This window comes from Acomys minous (genome assembly GCF_964271855.1).
Source record: "Acomys minous genome assembly, chromosome: 8".
Lineage (NCBI taxonomy): Eukaryota > Metazoa > Chordata > Mammalia > Rodentia > Muridae > Acomys > Acomys minous.
Genome location: NC_140489.1, coordinates 122,874,564 through 122,900,613, shown reverse-complemented (window position 1 = coordinate 122,900,613; position 26,050 = coordinate 122,874,564). Strand labels below are relative to the sequence as shown.

Genomic DNA, 26,050 nt, shown 5'->3' with positions numbered 1-26,050 from the left:
CATGTTTCTATGTGTGATCAGAATATAGGTTATGAAGAAATTTCCAATTAATGTAAAGAAAAGGCCATAAACATTAGGGGATGGGTAGTATGTTTGCTTCTGCTGTAGCCATTTATGTCACAAAATCAGAAGTGTGTATTCATTGCTAAATACATCTACCATTGTTCATGAATGAATAGCAAAGCAGGCAAATCTAATCATGTGCCAACATATTACTTAGATATAAATTACTGTGATATTGATACCTTAATTATAATATAGGCAGAAAGGTGAATTCAACATTTTTTATCATTTACTTATAAATATGAAATTCAGCTTCTCTGACTCTTTTACTAATACAAATGGGTTATTGGATACTTTATAGAGATAGATTCTGAATGAGTCACTGGCAGGGCTTTTGGTATAGAAGTTAACTATATGTGATCAGGACTTAACAGTATTCACAGGGATCAAGAAGTGAGTTTAGGGCTGGAGAGGTGGCAAAGTCAGTGCCTTGTTTGCTGTGTAGTCATTAAGACCTGAGCTCAATCTCATTGAAATCATATTAAATTCCAAGAACATTAAAGCATAACTGTATCTCAGCACTGGGGAGACTGAGGCAGGAGGATGCCTGGAAATTCACTCTCATCAACTCCAGCTGAATTTGAAACCTTTGCGCTCAGAGAGACTCTGTCTCAAGAAATAACATGGAGGGCAATTGAGGAAACATCTGACATTGAACTCTGGCCTCCACAAGTGTGTGCATGTGCTCATGTGCACGCATGTGCGTGCGCACACACACGCACACACACACACACATACACACATAAATGGGTTTAAGAAAAAATGGGACATCAAACTTTCAGTGAATAAAAAATGAAAAATTCCAAATAGAAATTTCAGACACAAATTAGGAAGAAAGAACATTATTAACACAAGGATAATGCAAATTAAGACCACAGTAAGATTAATTTCATGGCACTGGGAGTACTGTAATAATGATAGAAGGTCTATTGCTGGGATTTAAAATTTTAGGAAACACTCTGACAATTTCATAAGACATTAACTATAGATTCGTCATACAACTTGACATTTCCCTTCTTAAATCACTAGATATGATAATGAAAACACGTTCACACAGGATAGCAGCATTAGTCAAAACAGAAGAAATGGAAATAATTCAAATGTCCATTGACTGGTGAATATACATACAATGTGTAAATATGTCCATGTGAGGGGTGTTGTTGTGTGTTTTAGTCACTTTTCTATTGCTGGGAAGACAAACTGTGACCAAGGCAACTCTTATAAAAGAAACCATTTAACCTGAGTTTGCTTACAGTTTCAGAGGTTTAGTTTAGTATCACCATGGCAGGGAGCAAGGCCGCATGCAAACAGACCATGGAGCTGCAGAAGTAGCCAAGAGCTATATCCTGATCCATATAGGCAGTGAAAAGACAGGGCCTAGCACAAACGTTTGAAGCTCAAAGCCTGCCCCTAGTGACACACTTCCTACAAAAAGGTCACATCTCCAAACTCTTCTAATCCTTTCAAAATGTTCCACTCTCTGGTAACTAAGCATTCAAATACATGAGCCTATGGCGGCCATTATTCAAACCACCACACTTGTCTACATGCTATAGGCTTCAACGTGGATGAGTGAGCAAACTTTCCTGAAACATGGGTCATTTTATATGAGTCCATGCAATAGTCTAGGAAAGGTAAGCCTCTGTAGACAGGAAGGTAAGTGTTTATAAGTGGTTCCTGAGCATCGGAACCACAAATCACGTTAAATCCATCATAAGGTTTATCTTTGATGCAGTGAAGATATGAAATATCTTTTCTTTATTGGGTCTGTTATGCTGTCAATTTCTTAAATTGTATATATAGCCTAAGTTTTTTTTGTGTTTAAAACTTTACTTAAAAACATGAAAGAGAAAATTCACAGAGAGAACACTAAAGTCAAAGGGAATTAATATAAGGAGGGGTGGAAACAACTGGTGGTGTTCTCTGTAGAAGAAATAATTGAAAAAATAAAATGGAAACATAACAAAGCATTGGTGTAACTTCACATCCTAGTAGAGACATCCTTCCTCCGTAGCCAGTCTACAGTGTTTGCAGGAAAACTCTTCATTGTTTTGGATTTGGATACCTGGCTTGTGGTCACAGTATAGCTAATTAAAATTCTGGAATAGTCTGCTCTTTTAAATAGAGTCCATTATGCATAGAATGTTAGGAACTTTTATTTTTTTAATTTTAATTTTTTTAATTTTAATTTTAATTTTTGGTTGCTATTTCTTTTCCAGGCAACCCTGGGTGATCTATTGTTGTGCAGTGCTTATTTTAACAAGAGTTAATGAGGATCACAAAATTGTTCCTCATTTATTATAGTTCAGAAGCTCTAGTACAAGCTGTACTAACTGCATCAATGTGAGAGGAAAATGAGTGGGTGGGGCTGGGGAAAGAAAATAACTGTGGGGGAGAGTGCTTGTCAGCAAGTTTAGAGTCTTGTTGAAATTATTTTCATTTATAGACTCTCGAAGCTTGAAGGGAACACAAATATTGTCTCCCTACTTGGCCAGAAGAATTATGATAGATAAGTCTTTTAATTTTTTTATTAATTAATTCCTTAATTTTACATCTTGATCAGTTTCTCCTCCCTCCCTTTCTCCCATCCTTCCTTTCTCCTCAGAAAAGGCTCAGTAAAAAGGAGACCTTCCAGGGACAGCAACCCACCTTGCGGATCAAGCTGTAGTATGACTAGGAATGTCCTCTGCTATTGTGGCTAGGCAAGGCCACCCAGTTAGGGGAAAGGGATCCCAAGGCGGCGGGCTAAGGAGTCAACACAGCTCCTGCTCCTGCTGGTAGGAGACCCACAGGAGGACCCAGCTGCACCACCGTTACATATATCAGAGGGCCTAGGTCCGCCCCAAGTATGCTTTCTGGTGTTTTGGCCTCTGTGAGCCCTAAAGGCACAGATTAGATAACTCACTTTTTAAAGTATTCGAAATAAAGTATGTCTATCGATGAATCTACTTATTTCCCCATAACCATATTCTTTGACTTAATAATATTTTTAGTCACTTTCACGGACATAAACTATTGCTTACCAATTGTTCAATGATCTCATGTCATATTTTCACTCTCATCTATAGGCTGTTGACTAAAAAACTCATAATTCATGATATACCTAAAATCATTGAGAAATGAGTTTGTATTGTTTCCTATTACTTAAATTTTATTTCAAATGCTGACTAAAATGAATTATATATAATTCCTTGTGATAAATGTTCAGCCAAAAATATCTAGTACTTTAAAATGTTAAGTGAAAGTACTGCTAAAATATCTTTGTATTTCTTGACTGGCATGTTTGGTATAAAAATCAGGAGTTAATTAAGAACACAGTGAGGGGTGTTTAAAATAGACTATGAGAGACTGGTTTTGTTTGTTGATTTGTTTTAATAGCTTGTATTAGCAAGTGTTTTATCACCCAAGTTACAATGAGGTACAAAGACAACCCTAGGTTTCACTGTCTGGCATTTGGAAGCACTCTGTTTTTCCACTCCTTTGGGCATGCATATAATGAGCTCATGCCGTGTTTGTTTTCCTGACCTCTGGAATAAAAACGCAACCTGACATTAAAGACTGTGGTAAAGTACAGGGCTGCTGCAGATAGGGTTACTGAAATGTTTGCTGTCACATTTACTGGGCGGAAGCATTTTTATTCAGCATTTAAACTTTAGAGCAGATTCTTATGAGGAGTTGGGGGGAGGGGGGGAGACAATCACAGAGCCATCATCCATCAGAAATCATGCTGCAGTCTCTATAGAAACAGAGAGATGTTGTCACATAAAGTCAGGAGCCACTTCGACCCCAGTTTCTGTGGGTGAAATTATATTTCCCATGTCTAGCGGCAGAAATAAGGTGGACTGGCTTCCCAAAGCATGTTTTTTTTCCCTTGTAGCAGGACCACTTTATTAAACACTCCACAATAGTGTAAACGGTGACCTCCACACACGTCTTCACAACACTCGTTGGTATTCCATCTGCTCAGCCAGAGATTACACAATTGTGCTCGCTCACCTTCAGAGACTTCACAACTGAGGATTTTCTTTTTTTTTTTTAAATTGGTAAAATTAAGAATCAGAAACAACTGAAAGAACAAAGAGGAGCCCATCTCCTGGCCATTCTATTTCCATCTGAATGTGTACCATGTGCGGCTACTCAAGAGGACTTAGGCGAGTAGTGCTGCTTTACTTTTCTCCATTTTAGGGATGGAATAGGGCAATGCTCTCATGTTTTTAGCAGCCATCAATCAATCAAATTAGTACCTAATCAGTGAGCACTGGCTGGTGGATTAGGCGAAAGGAAGGGGGATCCACACGATTTATTGTCCCTGGGTAGGAATTTTCAGAGATTACTGTATAAACTCCCAGTGCATGTAACCATTCTAGGAGTTAAGCAGTGTGATATACTTTGAAAGTTCAGTTTAACACGCTTTCGGAGACATTCAAATAAATTCCTCAGCATCACAGAACTGGAATCCAAAAGCATAACATCACCCTCAAAGTACAAAACAAACAAACAAACAAACAAACAAACAAAAAACCCAAAAAACCAAAAACAAAACAAAACAAAAAACAAAAACAACAATCAAGTCAGGAAGTGAGAGAACACAATGCTGTAAACTGAAGTTTTAACCTCTCTTTGAATCCAGGCTCACCATGTCCAATGGGCTTCTGACACTTTGGAGAGGTGAGAAAGTGGTACTCTAACCTAGAATTGTTTCCAAGACAGCATGCTTAGAGAGCTGCCCCTGTGTAGTGCAGAAGTGATGCCGCATGCCCAGTTTGTTAGCTCTGTGCTCTTCCATGTGCGTGTCTCTGCCTAAGGTGTATGTGATTCTCCTGAGCAGATGATTATTCAACCCTACTAATACAGAGAGCTCTAGCTGGTAGTTCTGGCTGTTGTGTTAGAGTTAGACCTATGAAGGACAGAGTTAGCATGGATATTAGATGTAGCTACGTTTGCATCTGGGCAAGCAGAGAAAACCATCCCCACAGAGATAGTGGTATGGGGGGGGGCTCCTTATTGAGTGACATTTAGGTTTAAAGGCTCACCTGAACACACACTGTAGAGAGGAAGTGGCCCTGGGAGGGTTCTATCTGCAACCAAACACAGGGGTGGTCTTACTGCACTTTGCGACATAGTTCCATATGGAAAATGGGTTGGTCTATTATGGTCAAGGTGAGTGGCTGTGGTGGAGGGTGCATTTACTGAACTCAAAGGCATTTTGGTGTTTTTTCCTGAACTTTGCTTGCTTACAAAATCTCCCTATTTGGGATATACAAAATATTTAAATTAAGGAAAAATTTTTTAAATCCTAATGAGGTTACTATTACTACCACCAGCACCACTACTACTGTATTCTTGGCCAGTTTTAGGTGTGATGGCACAGGTGCTGTCATTTAATATTCTGTCCCCTTGTTTCCCATATACTCCAAGTACAAGGGATTACAGAGGACAGGCCTGTGACAAATGACCGTTATCAACGTGATAAGCTAAAGTAAATACTATTTTGGAGAGGCTTGCAAACACATGCTTTATATACTCTGATTTGAATTTTGTCAGCACGGGTAAAAATATAACCCAGAAGTAGATCTACAGAGGGATTTTCCCTGACAAAAGTGTGAGGGAAAATACTGTCTGCTAATGATCTCATCTATAGTTTCTCAGCATTTCCAACTGTTAAACACTGCTAAAAAAAAAAAACACCACAGTGTTGTGTGAAAGAGAAGAGGGTCTCTGTGGGAAGTTTTGTATTATGTCATTGTTGGAAACTGTGCCTCTGTAGAACCCAATGTGGTTTGACATCTTTTTGGCTCTGGCTTGATTGTAAAAAGAAGCTTTTTCTGTTAGAGTCTATAAATGTGTCAAAATCAGTCTGAATTCATCATTTAATCTTAATAGTTATTTTTGTGATTATAAATACTGTAAATTTGTTCATTGCAGAAAACTTAGAAAGCACAGAAAGATATAGGGAAAATAAGAAAAATGGATATATCATAGAAATCATAACATTGTGATCTCTTCCTTCCAAAAATGTATTTATATCTTCAGGTTTCAGTGTATGTATATATGCATATACATAATGTATATGTATGTAATTATAATGATACAAGATAATTTATAGGTCCTGTATTTGTGTTTGTTTAATTTTATTTTAAAATTATTTTTTCTTTCTTCCTTATTTTAGTATCACCACACTAATTTTAGCAAGTACAGAATATTTTATCTGGTGACTGAAAATACAGAATAGCAATCAAGTCCTTAACTATAATGTACAAAACTCTGACTTTAGACCCTGGCTGGGGAGATGTTGTATCTTTATTCCTTTAAGCATATTTCCACAGTTAAATATTTTAATTATCTACACTTTGTTCTGAATTTTAAAACTAATATGGACCTCTTGGTAAATAGATGTGAATCCAAGACTGTAATGGCACTGACTATAACAACAACACCTATAATCTCCACAAGCTGATGCAGGGGGATGAGAGTATAAAGCCAGCTTAATGAGTCCCTGTTTCAAAATAAACCACGAACAGAGCAAAACAAATAACCAAAAAAAGCAAAGCAAAGCAAAACAAAACAACAAACCATTAAAAAGATCTGTCTCCACATTTCTTCTTTTTCCTTTTTCTGAGAAAATCTGTAGAGAATGGCGTGTATGGACATGTCTGACATTGAAATTTTACTTATAGATGTGATTTGTTTAGTAATTAATTATGCATGTAGATCCATGGATACACTGCAGCAAAACATCAAAACAGAACATTCCAACTACAAAAAAATTATCCAGTGAATGTAATACTTGATATTTAAGTAGATCATTTGCATCATGAGAAAATTTCTTTTAGGGGCTGAGTCTTTACTCAGTTGATAGAGTGCTTGTGCAGTACACAGGAAGCCCTGGTGTCGGATCCGTAGTATCACATAAAACCACCAGGTATGATGGTCCATGCCTGTATCCCAGCTCTGAGGAAATCAACATCATTCTAGGTGACTTAGGGAGTTTGAGGCAAGTTTTAGATACATAAGGCCCTGTCAGAGAAAAACAAGAAAAAAGTAACATCTTTTCACTAAATACAGTATACGTATTTATATTTATATATTTATATTTATATTTATATATATGTAGGCTTTGTTACCACATCACCACAACATCATCTAATCTCTTCCTTCTCTTTGCCAAGGCAATCAGACACAACTTTACATTTGCATCTCTTGAACATATCTGAACCTGACATGTTTTAACCTCAAAATCAACAAATAATTTTTAAAACATTTGTTTAACCTACAAAACTAGGCTTATTCCTTACATCATCCATACAAATAATATCTGTATAGAAATACTAGAAGACAAGGAAGAACCCTCATAATCTGGGGAATGGAAGACGGTTTTTGATTAAGAAGTGGAAGCAGTTTACCAAAGCATAAAATTCTGATTTGATTAATACGTAAAAAACAAAAACTGTTATCAAGAGAGACTGGATGGCATTTGTTCTAATGGTTTTGTAGAGGTGAATTCCTTCAACTCTGCAGAAACTTTACTGTGTCTCCAGGTATAAGGGAGGAGAAAAATCAAGGATTAGTGCACTTGCCTTCCTCCTAATCACAACTGCTTAGTAACTGATGGAATGACAGATGGTCCAGGTCTAGACGGTTTGTTTTCAGGTTCTTGGTCTTGTATTCAACATATTGAAAATAAGGCTCCACACTGGTTTGCAGAGGAAGCAAGATGACTTGATTTGGAGCAAACAGCAACAAGCAGAGGAACTTATAAGTGAGGTATTGAAGGGACCAAGACTCCAGCAGCATTTCTCCTTTTGGAGGTTTAAGGAAAGGAGGGGCTGGTTACTAAGGGATGCAGTTTAATGGTCCTCTACTTTGATTGACGGGTAGGTCATATACTCATTCCAAGTGTCCATGTCCCTTTCCATAATACAGCTAGTCAAATGTTGTTTCACTTGATGGGATAAGAATAAAGACATCTTGTGATTCCATCACTATTTGACTTTCTATAGAAATGTGAATCATGATTTCTTTCTCTTGACTCCATAATTTTTCGTTGAAATCTGTGTCCTAAAGTTTTGAAAACACCCATTGCTCAAAACAATAACACTCACACCAAAAATCATAAAGTATTATTTACCCTAAAGTCCTGCTGATTACTAACTCACTGCTGCCTCTTAAACAGCCTTCCTAGTGCCTTGTCTTCAGCTATACCTTGTCTTTTCATTTTTCTTTTTCTTTTCTTTCTTTTTTCTTGTTTTCCCTTATTTGCAACCTTAACTTTCTATTTTATTATAATTTATTCACACTACATCGTAATTGTAATCCTTTCCTTCTTATCTTCCTGTTCCCACTCTGCTTCCCTCTTCTGCCCTATTCCCCTCCCCAAGATCTCTGACAAGTGGAGTCCTCCAGCCCCACTGTCTGACCACAGCCTTTCAGGTCTTATCTGGATAGCCTGCATTCTCTTCTTCTGTGTTCCCACAGGGCCTCTCCACCAAGGGGAAGCGATCACACTGAGGACACACAGTTCCTGTCAGAAGCTGTCCCCTACTCTTCTTACCCTTGCATTTTCTTATGGCCTTTTACAATCTAAGTGAAACAAGCCTTTTTGTTTAACTGTCTTCATCCTGTTATTTAAGTCTGAGCTAAATTTCATTATCTGTTTGATTTTTTAAATTCTTTGAAAAGACTTACATATGTGTCCAAAATATCTTAATCATATTCACACAACTCCATACTCACTTGCAACTTTGCACTATCCTGCTAAACACATCATACTCGAAGCTTTATCCTCTCTCTCTCTCTCTCTCTCTCTCTCTCTCTCTCTCTCTCTCTCTCTCTCTCTCTCTCTCTCTCCACAACTTGCTGGATCTATTTAGTGCTGCCCGTGGGTACGTGGATGTGGATTCATCTCCTGAGGTAGAGGTGGCCTACCAGTAAACCAACTAGAAAGAAAAGTGGCTTTCTTCAGGCAACTTGGTGTAGCCTCGGCAGCCCCACTCTCCTCTCTTGTGGAGCTCCTCCATCTTGAGCTTCTCTGAGAACCTTCGCATTCTGGCCATTCATGTTCAAAGGCAAGCATTTCTCAGCACTCTTCCTATCCAGCATCACTTACATTTTCTTCCTTTGTCTGGAGATACTCCCTGAAGATTGATCTTGATGTTCTTTCTTTTCCTTCCTTCCTTCTTTCTTTCTTTCTTTCTTTCTTTCTTTCTTTCTTTCTTTCTTTCTTTCTTCCTTCTCACTGCAGAACTTCATTTTTACACCCAACTCTGGTGGTTTTGTTTTCCCTGAGATTTCCCAATTTCAGATCTTTTGTCCTTCAGGTTTAATGTCAGCTTTAAAGTTTTTATGAAGCATATTTCAGTTTTTGACAACAAGCTAAGCTCATTTACTATTTCATTTCTGTTTATCTGTATCTCCCTTGCATCATGCATATCTTGCAAAGCAGTTCGCACCATGAGTCACACTCAGCGAACCCTTTAAATATTCCCTCCAATAATGAATTACATTTTCTGGTCTCGTATAATTTATTTTGTTAACAATATATTATATAACAGTACCTAAATTGCTTTAAAATTTGAAGTACAATCAGGTGTGTGTGTGTGTGTGTGTGTGTGTGTGTGTGTGTGTGTATACAGATCCTGGTAGGATTTCACTATAAATCTCTAGGAGAACAAACATGTACACAGACAGGGGATAATGGCTTTCAGGAAGCACAACGGACAATCTGAAAAAAAAAAAATGAAATGCAAGGAACACTGGCCCATGAGGATGCTGCAGAGGCAACACTTGCAGCAGTATCTGAAAGCTTTGAAGGCATGGAGTAGTTCTTCTGAGTAACTGAATAACCACAGAGCCAAGATCCATGACCTTGAGCCCAGAGGATCTTTTCTGCTCAATGTGATCTTATTCCAAATTATTCTTTTCTGTTGCCAAGAAAACCTCAAAGCTTTCAAAGCACCTTGTCTTAAGAGACTCCTGAAATGTGCTAAGGCAGCCACAGGACGGAGACCTCAGCTCACTGCTGAATTGCTTGGAAGCATAGAACTTTCCATTTTGTGAAGAGTTCTGATGTTTTCAAATTGCATGGCAAGGTAAAAAGGACTTTGACCTGAGGAAGGAAGGGCTGAAGGGCTGATTCTATGCCTTTCTGGAAGACAAACTAGACAAACAAACAAACAAACAAAAGGCTTGTTCCCCTGAAGAGAATGGAGAGACCAGAGCAGAAGGTGTTCAGTCTTCCCCCACCGGCTCATTCTCCCCGGCTCAACACCCAGACAGCCTGCTTTACAATTAGCCGAACAGCAGTGGGAAACGAGGAAGAAGGAGCAGCAACTCTTTGTCCTCAGACTAAAAAACCTTTGAAGAAAAGGCAAGCGGAATATTTTTTTAAAACGGTTGTGAGATGGCTTTTGTGACGAGGCTTTTAGTCAGCAACTGGCTGCGTTAAAATCCTGAGCCGATTGTTTATTAGTGTGTAGCAGCAAGGAAAGCAGAAATCGGTATTGTACATTAAACCTTCAGATGTGTCAATGTGGTGAAGAAAGATGAGCTTGTCAGGAGGAAGTCACTGATGGATGAGGCATTGGATCTTCTCATAAACTATTTTGGGACTAGATCTTGTTTTCTGTCTTTATTTTCTGCCAAAACTTCCTTCCATGACCTTCTCCTTGAAGTGCAATATCCCTATTTTTAATGTTGATAGTGAGATATTTAGTGTCTGTACAAGGCAGACATTCAAGGCCAGGGAAACTTGCCCTCTTAGAATGTTTGAGGCTTTTGCTAAAAAAACCACCACCACCACCACCACCACCACCAACAACAACAACAACAAAACCAACAAAACCATGTAGATTAGTGTAATGAATTGTAGAGAATGGTTATATTTAAAAGCAACAGATAGGAATTTAGCTTAGCTGGTTGGGTTTGTTGTTGTTGTTGAGTCTTGATCTCATCTTAGCTCTGCTAATGATATGTAGCCATTACTGCTTGACAGATGATATGATCTTTGGGAGGAGAATGAACGATATCAATATTTTTAGCTTTTTATGTTTTCCAAAGGGGCTTTGTATTCATTCATGCCATTTTACAGAGGGATTGGTCTTTAAAAAGAACCCTTTAAGCAACTGAGATGCCTATGAAAGACTAGTCTGATACGGTATCATGTATGGATTAGAAAAAGGGAGCGTAAGCACACATAAATGTCCCTACATAATCTAAATGATTAATAGTTAACAAGTGATATACAAGCATGACCTGATAAAGCAGCAAACCACACAAATGCCTAAAGTGGCTTCGATTTTTTGTGACTTTCTTATAACTAGGTTAATATAAAGTCACACTACTACACATTAGATATGATAGTGTCTGTGTCTTTATACCTTTGTTCTCTACCATCCTAGTGTATTGGAGTCATCCTAGTACCTAGGCCAAGTTATGATGGGGCGTGAACTCAGTTCTAGGCATCATTACTTTTTCAGTCCTTTGGTAATTTTATTGTGATTTTAAACTAATAGCTATCTTAAAACTAGGTATTTTGTCATATTGTCTCAACATAATGCATCAGCCAATCATTTTACCTCATCATGAAGATCCATAGCATGTATTCGATCTCTTTTTTTTTTATAAAATAGTATGCAAAGAGTGGAGGAAGCCTGCTTAAATAAGTCTTGGGTGAGTGTGTTAATAGGTATAGCCAGGTCAAGGACGCCAGTACCTCAGCACCATGCGAATGACAAAGCCTTCTCAGAGAGTGTGAGACTCAGAGAGATGGCAAAGCTTTTCCCAGGTCCACCCATGGATGTTGACAGTAGGTGTTGGAAATGTCTATGCTACCTTTCTCCTGCTGATTATGGGCTCGATACTGCTCCCCTACTGAGGGTGCTCCTGCCAGGATTAGCTAAAGCTGCATCCTTGATTCAGCTCTATAGAATAACCCCACCTCCCTGTTTATCTAGATGTAATAACCCTCCTCCTTCTTTCAAATGTATATCATAACCTTGCCTCCCTGCTTATTTGTATGTAATAACCTTCCTCCTTGTTTTGCTATATTCAATAATTCTGCCTCTCTCTTCAGATTTATACAATAAACATGCTGATACTATCAGGTGTGCTTCAGCTTCATTAGGATCTAGTCCACATAATCTCAGCTTTTCTCTTCAGTTCTGTGGGGCTTTTGTTGTTGTTGTTGTTTTGTTGTTTTGGTTTTTTTTTTTTCTTCATTTTCTTGCCATCCTGGCCAACTCAAATCCCTGCATTCATGCTGAGCACTGCAGTACTACAAACTTTGGTAGACACTGGAGGCAATGCAATCAATTTAAACAAAAAGTTAAGTGGTTTTTAAGTAGGACTATCTGAACATTAGACTCAAACACTTAGAAGAAGAATATATCACTTGATACGCTATGAGCATATACAGGGGGAGGAGGTCCCCCTGAGTTACAGTCATAGGGGAAGGGAGTAAGAAGAAAATGGCAGGAAGGAGGAATGGGAGGATACAAAGGATGGGATAACAATTGAGATGTAATATGAATAAATTATTAAACTATATTTTAAAAAGAGCATATCAAAGTTGCAGAAATCAAGTTTTGAGCCTTAGAAGCTTAATATTAATTTAAATATTCTGAAGAAGTTGGGATAATTACTTCATGTGGGATGGTAGCTGTAAGATATTTTTGGTGATATAAAAAATGTAAAGCTATGCTTTTAGGAATCTTCTCTGTTATAAAACTTTGGTTCATAGATTACATTAGAATGGAATGCCAGTATGTGAAAACTGACTGTATTCATTCTTTAAAATGACTATTTTCTTCTATCAGAAACTATGAATGGATTTAATCAAACCCATCAAAAACATCCAGAGTGCAGAGACGTGTAGTAGAAAACACAGAGTTTTGAGTTAGTCAGATCCTAGTGCAAGCCATTCACAGTCTGAGCAGCCTTTTCAGGCTTATTTCAATGAAACTGAGTTTTCTTATCTGTGCATTGAAAATGTGGAGTTTGGGTGATGTGCCATTGGTGGATCATGAAGTCAATTTAGAATAATTTCTATGTTACAAAAACGGAAGAAGGCAGTATCAGTAGGGAGGTCATGTATTGCCTATGAGCGTTAACCACCTGAGAAGCAGAGATTACAAGCTCTTTAATTAGAGGAACATTGCATTTTTGGAGCTTAGTGATTTCTTATAGTAGGGAATATGCATAGCATGAGAAACAGAAGTAAAAGCTACTTATGTCAAGAAGGATAAATTTATTTCAAATATATTTTCATGTAATGCAAGGCAAAGAGTTTTGTAAGGAAATTGGCTTGTTTCACCATGGCATTTGGTTTGCTAACAACAAATGCAGTTTATGAAAACACAAAAGCATTTATGCTGGTGAATGTGCAGTGCATTCTGTCCTTGAGACCAGAGCTTTTGCACTATGATATATAAATGAATGCACTGTGAACTGCAGCCACTGATTGAAGAGGTGGTATTAGGCAGTTGGGAAGAATGTTCTTTAGCCAATCAAATTGCTTTCAAACAGAAGTATAGATGTATGCTTCCTTTTATAATTGTGCTGTTTATATCCCCGCCTTTTTTTTTTTTTAAAGAATCTTAAGCTCGTGGTTGAGAAGCGAGGTGTTTCCAAGGAAAGCAAACATATAAGATCTGCAGCATTTATAAAAAGAAAGAATAAAGCTCACAGCAAGGAAAAAAAGTACATTGAATTTAATGCTGTATAAAAAAATGGTGCATTTTCAAAAGTGCTTGATGTCCCACAGCAGATGAATATAAAGTGTTAGAAGCATGCTTTTTCCTCTACCTATCTCAGTCATTTCATCAAACTATAACTTTAGAGTAGAAAACTATTAACAGCCACCCTTGCATAATGACATGCAGATATGACACATTGCACGTCTTTTGATAAGATGAAAAAGGAACAGCATGTAAACGCAAGAGGAACACAACTGAGCTCTTTGTTGGGAAATAAACAAATGTGAGTTAAAAAGGGAAATAGTAGTCCTAAGTGTCTCATGGGATTGCTACCTGATGACTCCCTGGCCAATGAGAAAAAAGAGGGAAGGACGTGTGTTGATGTCAGCCATTCTGGACTGAAACTCAACCTTCCAAGTTTGTGAATTAAACGTTTAATGCTCTGACTCTCAGTGTTCATTAAGAGGAGTATGGTGCAGGGGATGAGTGAGGTTTCTTTGCTCCTTATAAAGCCATACTGGTCACAGAATTCACTATAAAAGAAAAAATACAACAGTTAAATGTTAGGAGCTCTACCTTACCATTATGAAACCTGAACAAGCAGGTGAGTGCAGTAGGTAGCTTTTTCGGGTGGGTTCTGAGTTAGTCTTACAATTTTCTCGCTTCAAGAGCAACTGGCTAAGAAACTCAACTTGTATCTACCTATAGAAACCAGAGAAACTTTTTCACAATTTATGGGCCTTCTTCTTCCAATTATAATATTTACATTTTCAGATCACAATTATATTTCTAATAAGTTTCGTAGTTTCTGCAATATTAAATGAAATCAGCTGATGTTCATTATTTCACTGGTTCCTGAGATCTAAAATTATTTTACAGATAAAGCTTAAAAGGTGATGGCAATACTGTTTATATCCCAGAGAGATGTTGTTCTTCATGGTTTTTATTTTTGAGATTTTAACTACAATGGTTTTCCCTCCCCCTTCCTCCCTCCAGGCCCTCCCCATAAACCCTCCAAGTTCTCTTTCAAATCCAAGGCCTCTTTTTCCTTGTTACTACATATAAATATATATCATGTGAACACATATTCCTTAATACAAGCTCTCGGTCTGTATAATGTTACTCATATGTATGTTTTAGGGCTAATGACTTAGTATAGGATAACCAATTGGTGTGCTCTTCCCAATATTATCTCACAAAACCAATTTGTTGACAATGCCAAGTGCCAATGAGTGAGCCCCCAACTGTGTGTGTTTTATAACCTGCCCCTTCACCCTGTTTCAGCCACACAAGATGGATCCCACAGTAAACATTACAAATTGAAGTGATTTCTCCAGCTGAGGAATTGACAACTTGAAAAGTATTATTTATAACTTAATATTGAAATTTATTAGAGCTAGGTCGTATGAATGATACATTCACAGAAGGTAGCAGAAATTCTTTTGTGAGCAGCTTTAGCTTACCAGAACTTTCTCTTTTCTAAGATGTCCTGTTTTAATAACACATTTTATTCTGAGAGACACCTCAGAAATCCTGATAATTGATTCAGCATGTTTATACTTAAGCAAGAATTAAGAGAGGATATGAGGATTGAGACAGAGAAATGCATCCTTGGAAGAAGATCGAAAAAAAAATTCCTAAATGATATGGAGTCCCTGCAAAGAGACATACTGTTCAGAATGTTACTCTATGATCAAGCTAACACAGGGAACTTGGGCTCTGAGAGACAGTCACATATAATAAGGGTGACCATGTCATTGTACAGCAGTTAGATTCTCATTTTTCAAACATCTCAAAATGTTTCCTCACTGAATGACTATTTTGATTACACTGAAACCAACTCACACCCAACTACATTTAATCTTAACGTATATGTCTCCAAACATAAAGAACTCAACCCAGAGCTCCTTACTTCACATTCAGAGGCCTATTCTCAGGAAAATAGGTCAACTGATAATAACAAATAATAATTTAATTGGAGAAGCGTTTATAATCCCAGATTCATTCATATAAACTCTTATCAAGTAATATTACTTTTTTTGCAAATATATCTTTTTTAAAAGATAAAAATTCCATTTATATGAAGAAGTACCTCATATTGGAGGAATAAAATAACCATCAAACTTATCTTCTGAAACCTCAGTAAAATCTATGGAAGGTACTCTATCTGAGCAGAGGAAGACAAATGACTTGATCATAAATCTTGTGTTTGAAAAGAAAACCTTCCTGTATTGTCTTTTCTGAGTTTTACATCCTCATTAAATAAAAGAAGAGCTAGCTTCGAAAGTCTGTGGGGTTAGAGGTTGCCATGGAAGATTCTATTAAATGGAATACCCATCAGAAAGATATTTTACCCCTGGCATGTTACATGATTTTATCAGCAGGAAAGCAATACTGTTGGGCACATGATTCGGCTTCAGTAAATGTTTATTGAACGAATTGAAAGAACAGTGGCTCAATAAATCAAGAGCACTGTAGAGCCATAGTGTTTTAGAATGCAAAGAAACCGCAGTGATCACTTAGTCAAGACAAGTTGACTTGTTAGTAAGGACAATGAGACCCATTGAGCCCACGTAGAGTGACTGAAAGCATTCACCTGAAGGAGGGCTAGATAAATCAGTGTTCAAGTCTCATTCTCAGATAGATGATTGCTCTTGAATATATAAAAAAGTACGTAAAAAGCAAAAATGCCAAATTAAATCACGATGGTTTTGCTTTCCTTTCTTCTACTTAATATTTCTAATCATTTTGGAATTTAACCTTAATTGACTGAATTAATGTCTCTAAATTTGCACGTTGGACATAGTGATATTCAGGGTAATAAAAGATCTGATAAAAGTTTGTTCTAAAAAACTATTCAACAGTATTCTAAATAAAAGTGATTACTTTAGCAGTAATAACGATCTATAATAGTCACAGTAATTAATTGTCTACCAAAATACCAGGCTTGATGCAATGTATGCCAAAGCATATTCAATGGATATTATCTTCATAGAAGTGTTGTGAAGTTCTGAAAACAAGAATCTAAGTATACTCCTTTATAAGCAGAAGTTCCCACATATCCAGCTTTCTACCTCAGTATTTCCTGGAAGATAGTAAACCTATCATAAGTTAATCCTGGTCCTGTGTCCAATGCCCTACTTCTCGCCTAAGCACCAAGAGATGATCCAGCAGAGGGAAAATATGCAGTCATAGGTCTTGTGAGGTTGTGCTCCTCACAGATGCAGTGTTACTCAAAGGATGCTTTCTGGTCCCCAGTATCAAGCAGTAGGTAGATAATGTAGATGGTCCTGGAAATAGTCCCCCATGCAGTTCCTGACTACTTGTGGGTCTCATTTCAATGTCTAGGTCACTGTCACACATGAAATATATTTATGCTAAGTATAGAATATGGTACGCTTTTACTCATCTCCTTCTTACTAGTTTCATGATAGTGGAGAACCTGAGGTCTTGTTTGTTGGTTAATTTCTAATACTTAGAATATTGCCTCCTGATTACTGGTATCAAGACTAAAGTTGTAAAATAAACAGTGACAGCTGATCTTACTGTCAGTCAGCACTATGTACTTTGCATGTGTCAGGTTTGGATGCAATAGTTTTTCTTGTCTTTTGAAATCAAACTCATGCCACAAATTTCCATGGTCTATTCTGATTTCTTTATTTTAAAAAAGATATTCTATAGTCCAAGATCTCTAGCTTATTACTGGATTTACTATAAGCCACTTTATCATTTGCGTTATCATAACAAGCTGATAACAATAAATCAGAAACAAAAGCCCAGAACCTTGGTCAAACCTCACAAGAAGTGGAGTGATGAATGCAACATAAATAACATCTCTACTTAAGTCAGCATGGTCTCTCACTGTACTTCCCTCACGTGTCAGCTGCCCTCTTTACTGGAGATATCAAGGATGCCGATGTAATATAAGTGCTTTGTCTCTTTTAAGGAGTTGCCCATCTTCTTTTAAATTAATGAATCCTGACTCAGAACTGTACATTCCTTCCATTTAGATGTTACAATGTTCCTAGTTCACATTAGCACAAGTGCAAATGTGGCAGCCAAGGCCAGTCTGTTTTCACATCTAGAGTACATGGTGAATGTGAGGGAGGGTGGGGGATGTTTAATTTTTTTAGCTGTTGTAGTATATAAATAAAGATAAAAATAAAGATATTCTGAGAAAGAGCTACATGCTCAACTCCATGAGCTTTTAAAGTCTGTTCACTAACAAGTACGACTTGCTAGGCAGCATCTCTTGACATATACCCTGTAGATTTCTCTAGAAGAGAAATAGTTTCCAAACTCAATGCTATTTTTATTGTAATATTGACTAGGGAGGAAACACATCAAGAATAAGAAATCAGCCATTCTATTCAGTGATTGGAAGTTTGGACTATGCTGACATTCATAGTCAATTGATATTTGACATATTTACACACTCCTCAGATGTAGCGACTGCATTTTCCCCCTGGGTTTCATTTTCTTGTGATCAAAAGATACACTGTAATTGAACTAAATGTTTATTCTTTAATAAAAAATCTGGTAAGGCCATATGATGGCTTTGTCTTACACTGCAGCACTGTGACAATCTATTTAACAATGGAATCTCTACCGCTTATATCAGAATCAATTGTAGGATCTTCTCATAGTGTAGACTATGGCTGGACAGACATCCTGAAACTAAATTTCTCACAGTCTTAAAAATATAATAATGATACACTCTCTGGGCCCCAAGGTAAATAGTGAGAGCTAAGAGGTCATTTTTGAACACCTTCATTTCAGTTAATACTGTTCCACAGTCACACTCTGTGAAGTTATCTACTCTGTGTATTCCTTGCATGATGCCTTTATTTGTATCAGTGTTTTAAAAATCCAATTATATAATTTGAAGTGGTTTCCTGTTTGGCAAAATATGTGGATAATTCAGATATTAGAGATGTAGAACTAAAGGCAGTATTACTTTGGCTCTTGGGAAGTGAAACATACTCATTGGCTACTCTTTGAAGCTTAAACAGTCTAGTCTGTGTTATTCTAAGCAATGATGTGGTTTCCTACTTAAAATTATATTTTCTATATTTACCCTCAAAAAGAAGAATTGTCTGTACAAAGAATACCGATAAAGCTCCTATAAGAATAAATTTATTTCCAAAATGTAGTTCTTCCTTAAGTAATCATTGATTGAAACCCAGAGAATTCATAACTTCTTGCACAGAATCATTTTAAAGTGCATACATATCAAGCTATGGTTATTGTTTAGCCTTTATTCATCCCGTGTGAATATAGACACTAGAGTCTTAAATGCTGCAGATTCTGCAAATGGGACCCAATGACAAACATTCCAGTACTGAATATTTTGTGAATGGTAGGGTACTTGCCCCTTACTTTTTCTGTATGTCACTGGATTCATGTAAATCTGACAGTCATCCCTCAAGACAGTCTGGTTTCCAGTAACTGTCGTTACTTAACCAGTCAAGTTACTTTCCCAAATAGAATTTGAAGTGCATTGTGCCAGAGTATTGAACTATTTTTTTTCCTTTTTGTTAAAACTGTGCTCAAAAATAAGCTGCAATCAATTTTTTTGGTTTTGAATAACAGAGTTACATAGTATAATATTGTCACTTGAAGATGAGTCTGAGGCGGAATCAACTCAGCAAGAATTTTCAGTCTGGTTCTCTCCCAATTAGAAATGCAACCATAACTTTGCTTTTGGAGATTTTTACCCTGATAAACAAATGAGAGCCTTGATATTAATATTGGCCTCTTCTGTACCTTAGATATTTCACTTTCTCAAGTATACTTTCAAAATGAGTCTTCATTTGAATTATTTCATGAAAGTTTTGTTATTTCTTCTTTAGTTGCTGTAAGGTTTATGTAATGTAAAAAAAACCTGATTGATTATTTTGTAAAGTATTTCTTATTGCTATATAATAATAAAGGTCAGCCTCAGACTTTATATTTAGGAACGATATCATTTTCTATAATATTGTATTAAGTCAAAAATCTAAGAATGAACTACTCTTTTTAAAATTAATGTTATTTTCCTTATAATAATGATTTGAACTTAACTTTATAAAGGGCTGTACTAAATAAAATGTTATTTTCTATCAGCTAAGTTAGGAACTGTGGATTTAATTGGATATGGATTTCAAGAGTCAAAAGATTTCTAGGTTGTGATTTATTTTATCTTTATTCTTTGAAACAAGCAGTCTTATTTAATTTAATAATATAAACTGCAAGTAATTGCTTTTGTTCAGTCAAGGATATTTTTGCTGTGATAGTCATGTGTACTTGACTTTGGAAACAGAGAAACAAATGAAGCAGGTCTTTTCTATCACATTTTCATTGGTGAGTAGTTGTTTTAGCACTTACTGTTTTAGTTTTTGGTGTGTATTGAATGAAATCTTAGAATCATAGGGAAATAGTAAAGCTTTGCAAATGTATATAAGCTGGGACTACATAAAAATAATGTGGAGCAATAGTATAGAGCAGATTCTTCACAAGGGAAGCAGTCCGACAATTCTTTGTACAAGTGTGGGGGGTAGAGCTCAGCGCTATGCATTCTTGCCTTAAAATGCCAGATACTTTGCTTAGAGATTTGCTTATTTAGTGAAGTTCAGAGAGCTTGATATTTGTGATCATAATTAAGATTGTGATCAAATAATTGAGATTATGCCCCATGCAGGAAATAAGAAAGATGTTGTTTTGAGAAAATTTTACTGAGAATGTGTGAAGCCATCCAACCATTTTCTTTCTCTTAAACAGTTGAATCATTGATTCTTTGCATTGAAAGGGATCGTGTGCTGAACCTGTCACCCAGCTAAAAATGTGGCTTACCTGTAAGGCCTTTCTAAATGAGAATTTTGTTTATGGGTAATCATAAGAAGATCTTCATCACATTGAGACCTAATTTTTTATCAGTTAGAATGATGTCATTGGTCTAAAGTATGTGATGCCTGGTATGTGAAGATGCTATCATACCCCCCCCCCCCATCCAGATCTTTCTTTAGGAGTTTAAAACATATTTAGGGATTTAATATAGAAGCATTTTATCATTTCAGGAGATGCAGAGATATTCCACCTTATGGCGAGAGTTCTGAGAACAGCCTGACTCGCCAGTGCTGAGCACAGAACTGCTCACCTACTAGGTGCTATCCAGAGTACAGTTTCTTCGTGTCTTATTCATGTCATTGGTTCATTTTCTGTCTCTTCAACAAGAAATGTAGTCTGTTGTTTCAGCATGCTGTAGCTGACCATCTATAGTTTCTATTACTACCCCAGATTTGCTTGGGTGGCTTACATGAGCACTCAGGTTTATTCCAGCAAATTTAACTTTGTATAAATTAAACAATCAAGAACATATAGAATTCTAATTCTTCTATAGAACTTTACTTCAGGAAATTAGAAGACCAATAGTTATTTATTCTCATTTAATTGTTTTTTGTTTTGTTTTGTTTGAGACAGGGTTTCATTGTTTAGCCTTGGCCGTCCTAGACTCACTTTGTAGATCAGGCTGGCCATGAACTCAGAGATCCATCTACCTCTGCCTCCCTGAGTGCTGGGATTATAAGCATGTGCCACCGTGCCTGGCTTTTTATTTGAATTTTTAAAAATAGGATAGTATTCAAATCTAGTGGGACTCTCTTAGGACTCTCCTTCTAACTTTTCATAACATGAAACAAATTAACAAAGCTCTTAGATAAATGCTTCATGCTTATAACCAGCTTACTGTTTTTTCAAATTGCTGGACCTCAATCTATAACATGTCTATAATTAGTGGTAGTCTATCTTCATCTTAATATCAGTTAACATTATATTTATACACATTATATTCTTTGATAAACCTTATATCCTTGCTTTGAAGAAAAAATATAATTATGTTTATTAGTATATGCTGAAAGGTGTTTTTAAATGTGACTATTAAAATATTGCTATTGTTTTTGTTTTATTAATACTTTACCATTAATATGTGCAACATATTTATTATATCATTCTGTTAGCAAAGAAAATGTTTTATTTTTAATTTTCAATCATTTTTATTTATATGTGTGATTTCTTCCTATGTATTGCATGTATGTAGCTGCCCTCAGATGCAGGCAGGGGATGTTTTATTCCCTGACACTGTAGTTACAGGCGGTTGTAAGCTGCCTGATGTGGCTACTGGGAACCAAACCCAGGTCCCTAGGAAGACTAGCAAGTGCTCTTAACTGATGAACCACTTCTCTCCAATAAGAAAATGTTTGGTTAGAACAATTTAATTTGTGCTCAGGCATCGAGATGACTTAAAGTTATATTGAAAGCAATGCACTTACCAAGAATGGCACAATCCTAAGCCTAAGGAAATGAATTTTTGCTTACTACAACCAACCCCTTGTTAGGAGCAGACCTTCACCAATTCCACTAAGGAGAGCTATTGCCTTAACTTATAATAGCAGAGAATACAACTTTAAACGTTTTTCGGCATAGAACTAGAGACCCATTGCCCTTTGTGTCTGGTGTTACATAACTGTTGGTTTGTTCACATTATCATTCTTAGACTTGTCTATATTATACCATACAGAATCAACCTGAGACTACATATTCTCTTAGCTGTTGGATAGCTTGGAAAGACATCAGGTCTCTGTAATGCAATTGCCTCTTAAAGTCCAAGAACTTTATTTAGGTACTTACATGGAATCTGATATACACTTCCCCCATTCTTAAACAGTTAGCTCTTACTATCAAGATGCTGTCACAAAACTATTACTGTGACTTTCTATCACCTATGAATGCTACTCACTACTCCTTTCCACTAGTGACATGGCGTCATCATACAATGACTGGGGTTGTAGCATTGTGACTAGGTTCTAGCCTTCTGCTACTGTGTGTCTCATAACATGGACAGTCATTCAGATCCTACAAATTTTATTTTCTTAGGAATGTATATGGAAGTGTGGAGTTAGAAAAGTCCTTCTAAATCATCTTCAGTTCAGAGACATATTCGGAGTGATGAGTAGGGCTGTAAATTATTAGAAAAGTTACTTCATAAAAGTAAGTTCATTGGCTAGATATGGGTTGGGGTTCAATGTTTACTGCACGTATTGTCCTTGGCTGGTGCTATAGTTTGACCAGGATCCCTGGGCCCAGATCTGCCCATCATAATGTTCTTCTTGTAGGTTTCTAGGACCCTCTGGATCCTTCTATTTCCCCATTATCCCATGCTTCTCTCACCTAAAGTCCCGATAGAATGTCCTCCCCTCTGCCCCACTCCACAGTTGAGTGGGGAGTGGGAACTGACTTTCACATGAACTCTGGTGCCCCATATTTGACCATGTCCCCTTGATCAGGAGGCCTGGTGGCACTCAGAGGAAGGATGGCAGGCTACCAAGAAGAGACTTGATACTCTATGAGTATATACAGGAAAAGGAAGTCCCCCTCAGTCACAGTCATAGGGGAGGGGAGTAGTGGGAAAGCAGGAGGGAGGGAGGAATGGGAGGATACAAGGGATGTGATAAGTATTGAGATGTAATATGAATGAATTAATTTAAAAAAAGAAAAAATTCCCATAGGATTGTAGTCTCAATGGGAGTCGTTACAGTTGGCCAGTTTTCATCTCATCAACCTTCTCAACAGTAGGACTATGCATGGATGGGGCCCCCTGCTGAGATGTAGTCCACAGGCAACACAGTCTTCATGTGAATGCCATAATATGGGAAATAGGGGCTGCTTCTGACATGGACCCAGTTGCCCACTCATTGATCACTTCCCCTGGAGGGTGATTTATTAGAAAGCATACTGGATGCTGTATTGCAATTCTGTGTAACTGATATGAAATTAAATATTTTTCATAGATTTTTATGTAGTTTCTTGCACTTTTGTGGTATTATTGATAAACAAATTTTGTTATTTTAGTTTAGATTAATCAACATGTTACTCCATCTGTATGGAACTTTACATACTTTTTTTTTTTTTTTTTAGATTTCTCATCCTAATTTTAGCCTTAGACCAGCTAGAGTTGACTTGTTCCATTTTGTTTAAATAACTAGATATCCCAGGACTATTTCTCAACTAATGGTACTGTTGTTCCTCTTTACCTGAAATGCCTAACAACATAAATCATTTCAATATATATGTAGAGCTAGAGTTATACTGTTTATCTCTATTTTCTGTCTCTCTCAATCCATTCCCTTAAATAACATGAATTTTTTATGGATGCCTACAACTACACAAGCACATTGTCACATCTCATTCTCTGGCATATCTTGGTAATTTGGGCTACTTTGGTTTTCCTGTAGAATTTGAAAAATCAACTTCTTACATAAGTTTACAAATATATTGGGAGTTTGGTTGATTTTTTTAACTGAACTTATAGATTTCTTTAAGTTTGTTAAAAAACAATGGTGGTTCCTGAGCTTATATAGAACACTGTGGCAGTTCTAAGATATATTACCAAAATAAATCACTTCCATGGGTCATTTTTGTCTTTCAAATTACACAACTATAATTTGCTAATATGACTTCATTGTCCTCAACTGGAATCTTTTCAATGTTCACATGCTTTTCTTGTTCACAGTACAAGCTGTGATTTTCAATGTGGTACTTAATGGAGGTGCTGATAATCAGAACCCCTGCCCCAGTTCTGATCTTAAAGAGAACAGTTTCCCTTTTAAAATTGAATGTGCCATAGGCCTTAAATTATTTGTCCCACTTTTTCCCCTGGGGTGGCAATGGGGAAGACATGTACCATTTTCCACCGTCTCCAGATAGATGCTCTCTATGACTTTGCCCTTATAGACTCACAGCAGTCCTGTAGGATCTGGATCACTAATCTTTTCAGATACTGAAAGTTTTCAAAATTTGTATAATTTTCTTCAATAACATGACAGTTACCAAATTCTCAAAGCAAAATCTAAACACATATTTTTATGGTGCCCAATATTGAAGTAGTTGCCAAAGTAAACACTTCTGAGCCTCAGATATCTGCACCCTACTCATTCTGACACAGAAATGATTCATTGTACATCACTGAAAAAAAAAACAGTGCTGGATCTAACACTTGGGAGATGCTCAGTTACTTGTATATGCATGAAATAGGGCAACTTCTTAATCTGGAATATCTAGTATCCCACGAATACTAGACCTCACTAATTATTTACCAATAGTCGCTAAGGATTTTGACAAGACCAGTTACTATGCTACCATTGTGTAGCTGCTTCAAGAATATCAGGTCATCTGTCTTTAAGGAGCTGAAACAAATGAGCTCTGATTCTATGGCTTCAGTTAAATGACAGAAGTCCTGCAATGGTATTGCCTTAATAGGCTTTGTGGCATATACCTGTAACCTAGTGCTCAGGAGGAGGCAGGAGGACTGCCAGCAAGAGGTCAGCCTAATCCCTTTAGGACTGTCTCGAACAAAACAGAACATCAAAACAGAGAGGAAAAACTCTGTTACCAGCGGAAGAGCGAAACTCCTTCTCGTTTCTGAATATTCCAACGCGATAATAGAGATGGTGTGTTACCAGGAAAACAGTTTTCTGTTTGTTTCTTTCCTTGATAGCACTTCTAATTCTCTAACTATAGTTTATCACAAGCTGATTTCTAACCGGAAGGCCTTTTTTGTTGCTGTTGTTTTTTAAATTTGTTTGTTTAAGATTTTTGTTGTTTCATTGTTTATTGTTTGCGTGTGTTTCAACTCATTACCATCATTGCATAGGAAGTCATGGGAACATTTGGCTTAACATCTTCTTTGGTTGCCTTACTGGTGGGAGAAGGCTTCTCTGTCCAAATGTCCACATTTCTTTTTGATCTGTCTGGCATGTGGTGAGATCCACATTGAGACTTCTAAATATGCCAAAGACTAAGCTATGTTCAGAATGTTGAGACTTCATTTGTATGCTGCTCCAATGATGTTGTGAAACTTTTACGAGTCTCAGAGCAGTCAGCCCAACCATCTGCTTGGTAAGACCAGGGAAAGAGTTGGCCATCCAACTGACTTTATCAGGCTTTTTTAAAATAACAGCTCGTCCCTTCCCAAGGGAGGTAATATATTCATATTCTTCAGAATTTTTCCCTTTCAGATTTGCTCCCTGACCAAATTTCTTCTTTCCTGCTTTTTTTCCCCCTTACGAAAACACAATTGTATGGTCTTTCGGTGATGAAAATACTTGGATCATCATTGGGAAAGATCTTTGAATATAGCTATCTCACTGCAAACTAATTCCTCAGTTGGATAGTGCAAACTCTGCAAACATTGGAATCCATTGTTATCAGGAGACTCCCATCCAATATGTGTTTATGGTACCTGATTTATACCCTAAGGATAA

The 26,050-nt window shown here is 37.0% G+C and overlaps 1 protein-coding gene across 32 annotated transcripts in view; it reads left to right on the top strand.

The window, feature by feature from the left end:
• The window catches only part of NRXN1 (neurexin 1), a 1,076,640-nt gene that overhangs the window by 377,374 nt on the left and 673,216 nt on the right, over positions 1–26,050 (top strand). Inside the window, exon 1 of one of the 32 annotated variants that reach the window (XM_084793843.1) lies at positions 20,686–20,707. The exons of the other annotated variants lie outside the window; for them this stretch is intronic. Within the exon in view, the coding sequence (XP_084649969.1) occupies positions 20,701–20,707 (7 nt within the window). The 5' untranslated portion in view covers positions 20,686–20,700. Of the gene's footprint in view, positions 1–20,685; positions 20,708–26,050 lie in introns of those variants that run through there. 32 annotated transcript variants of the gene reach the window in all.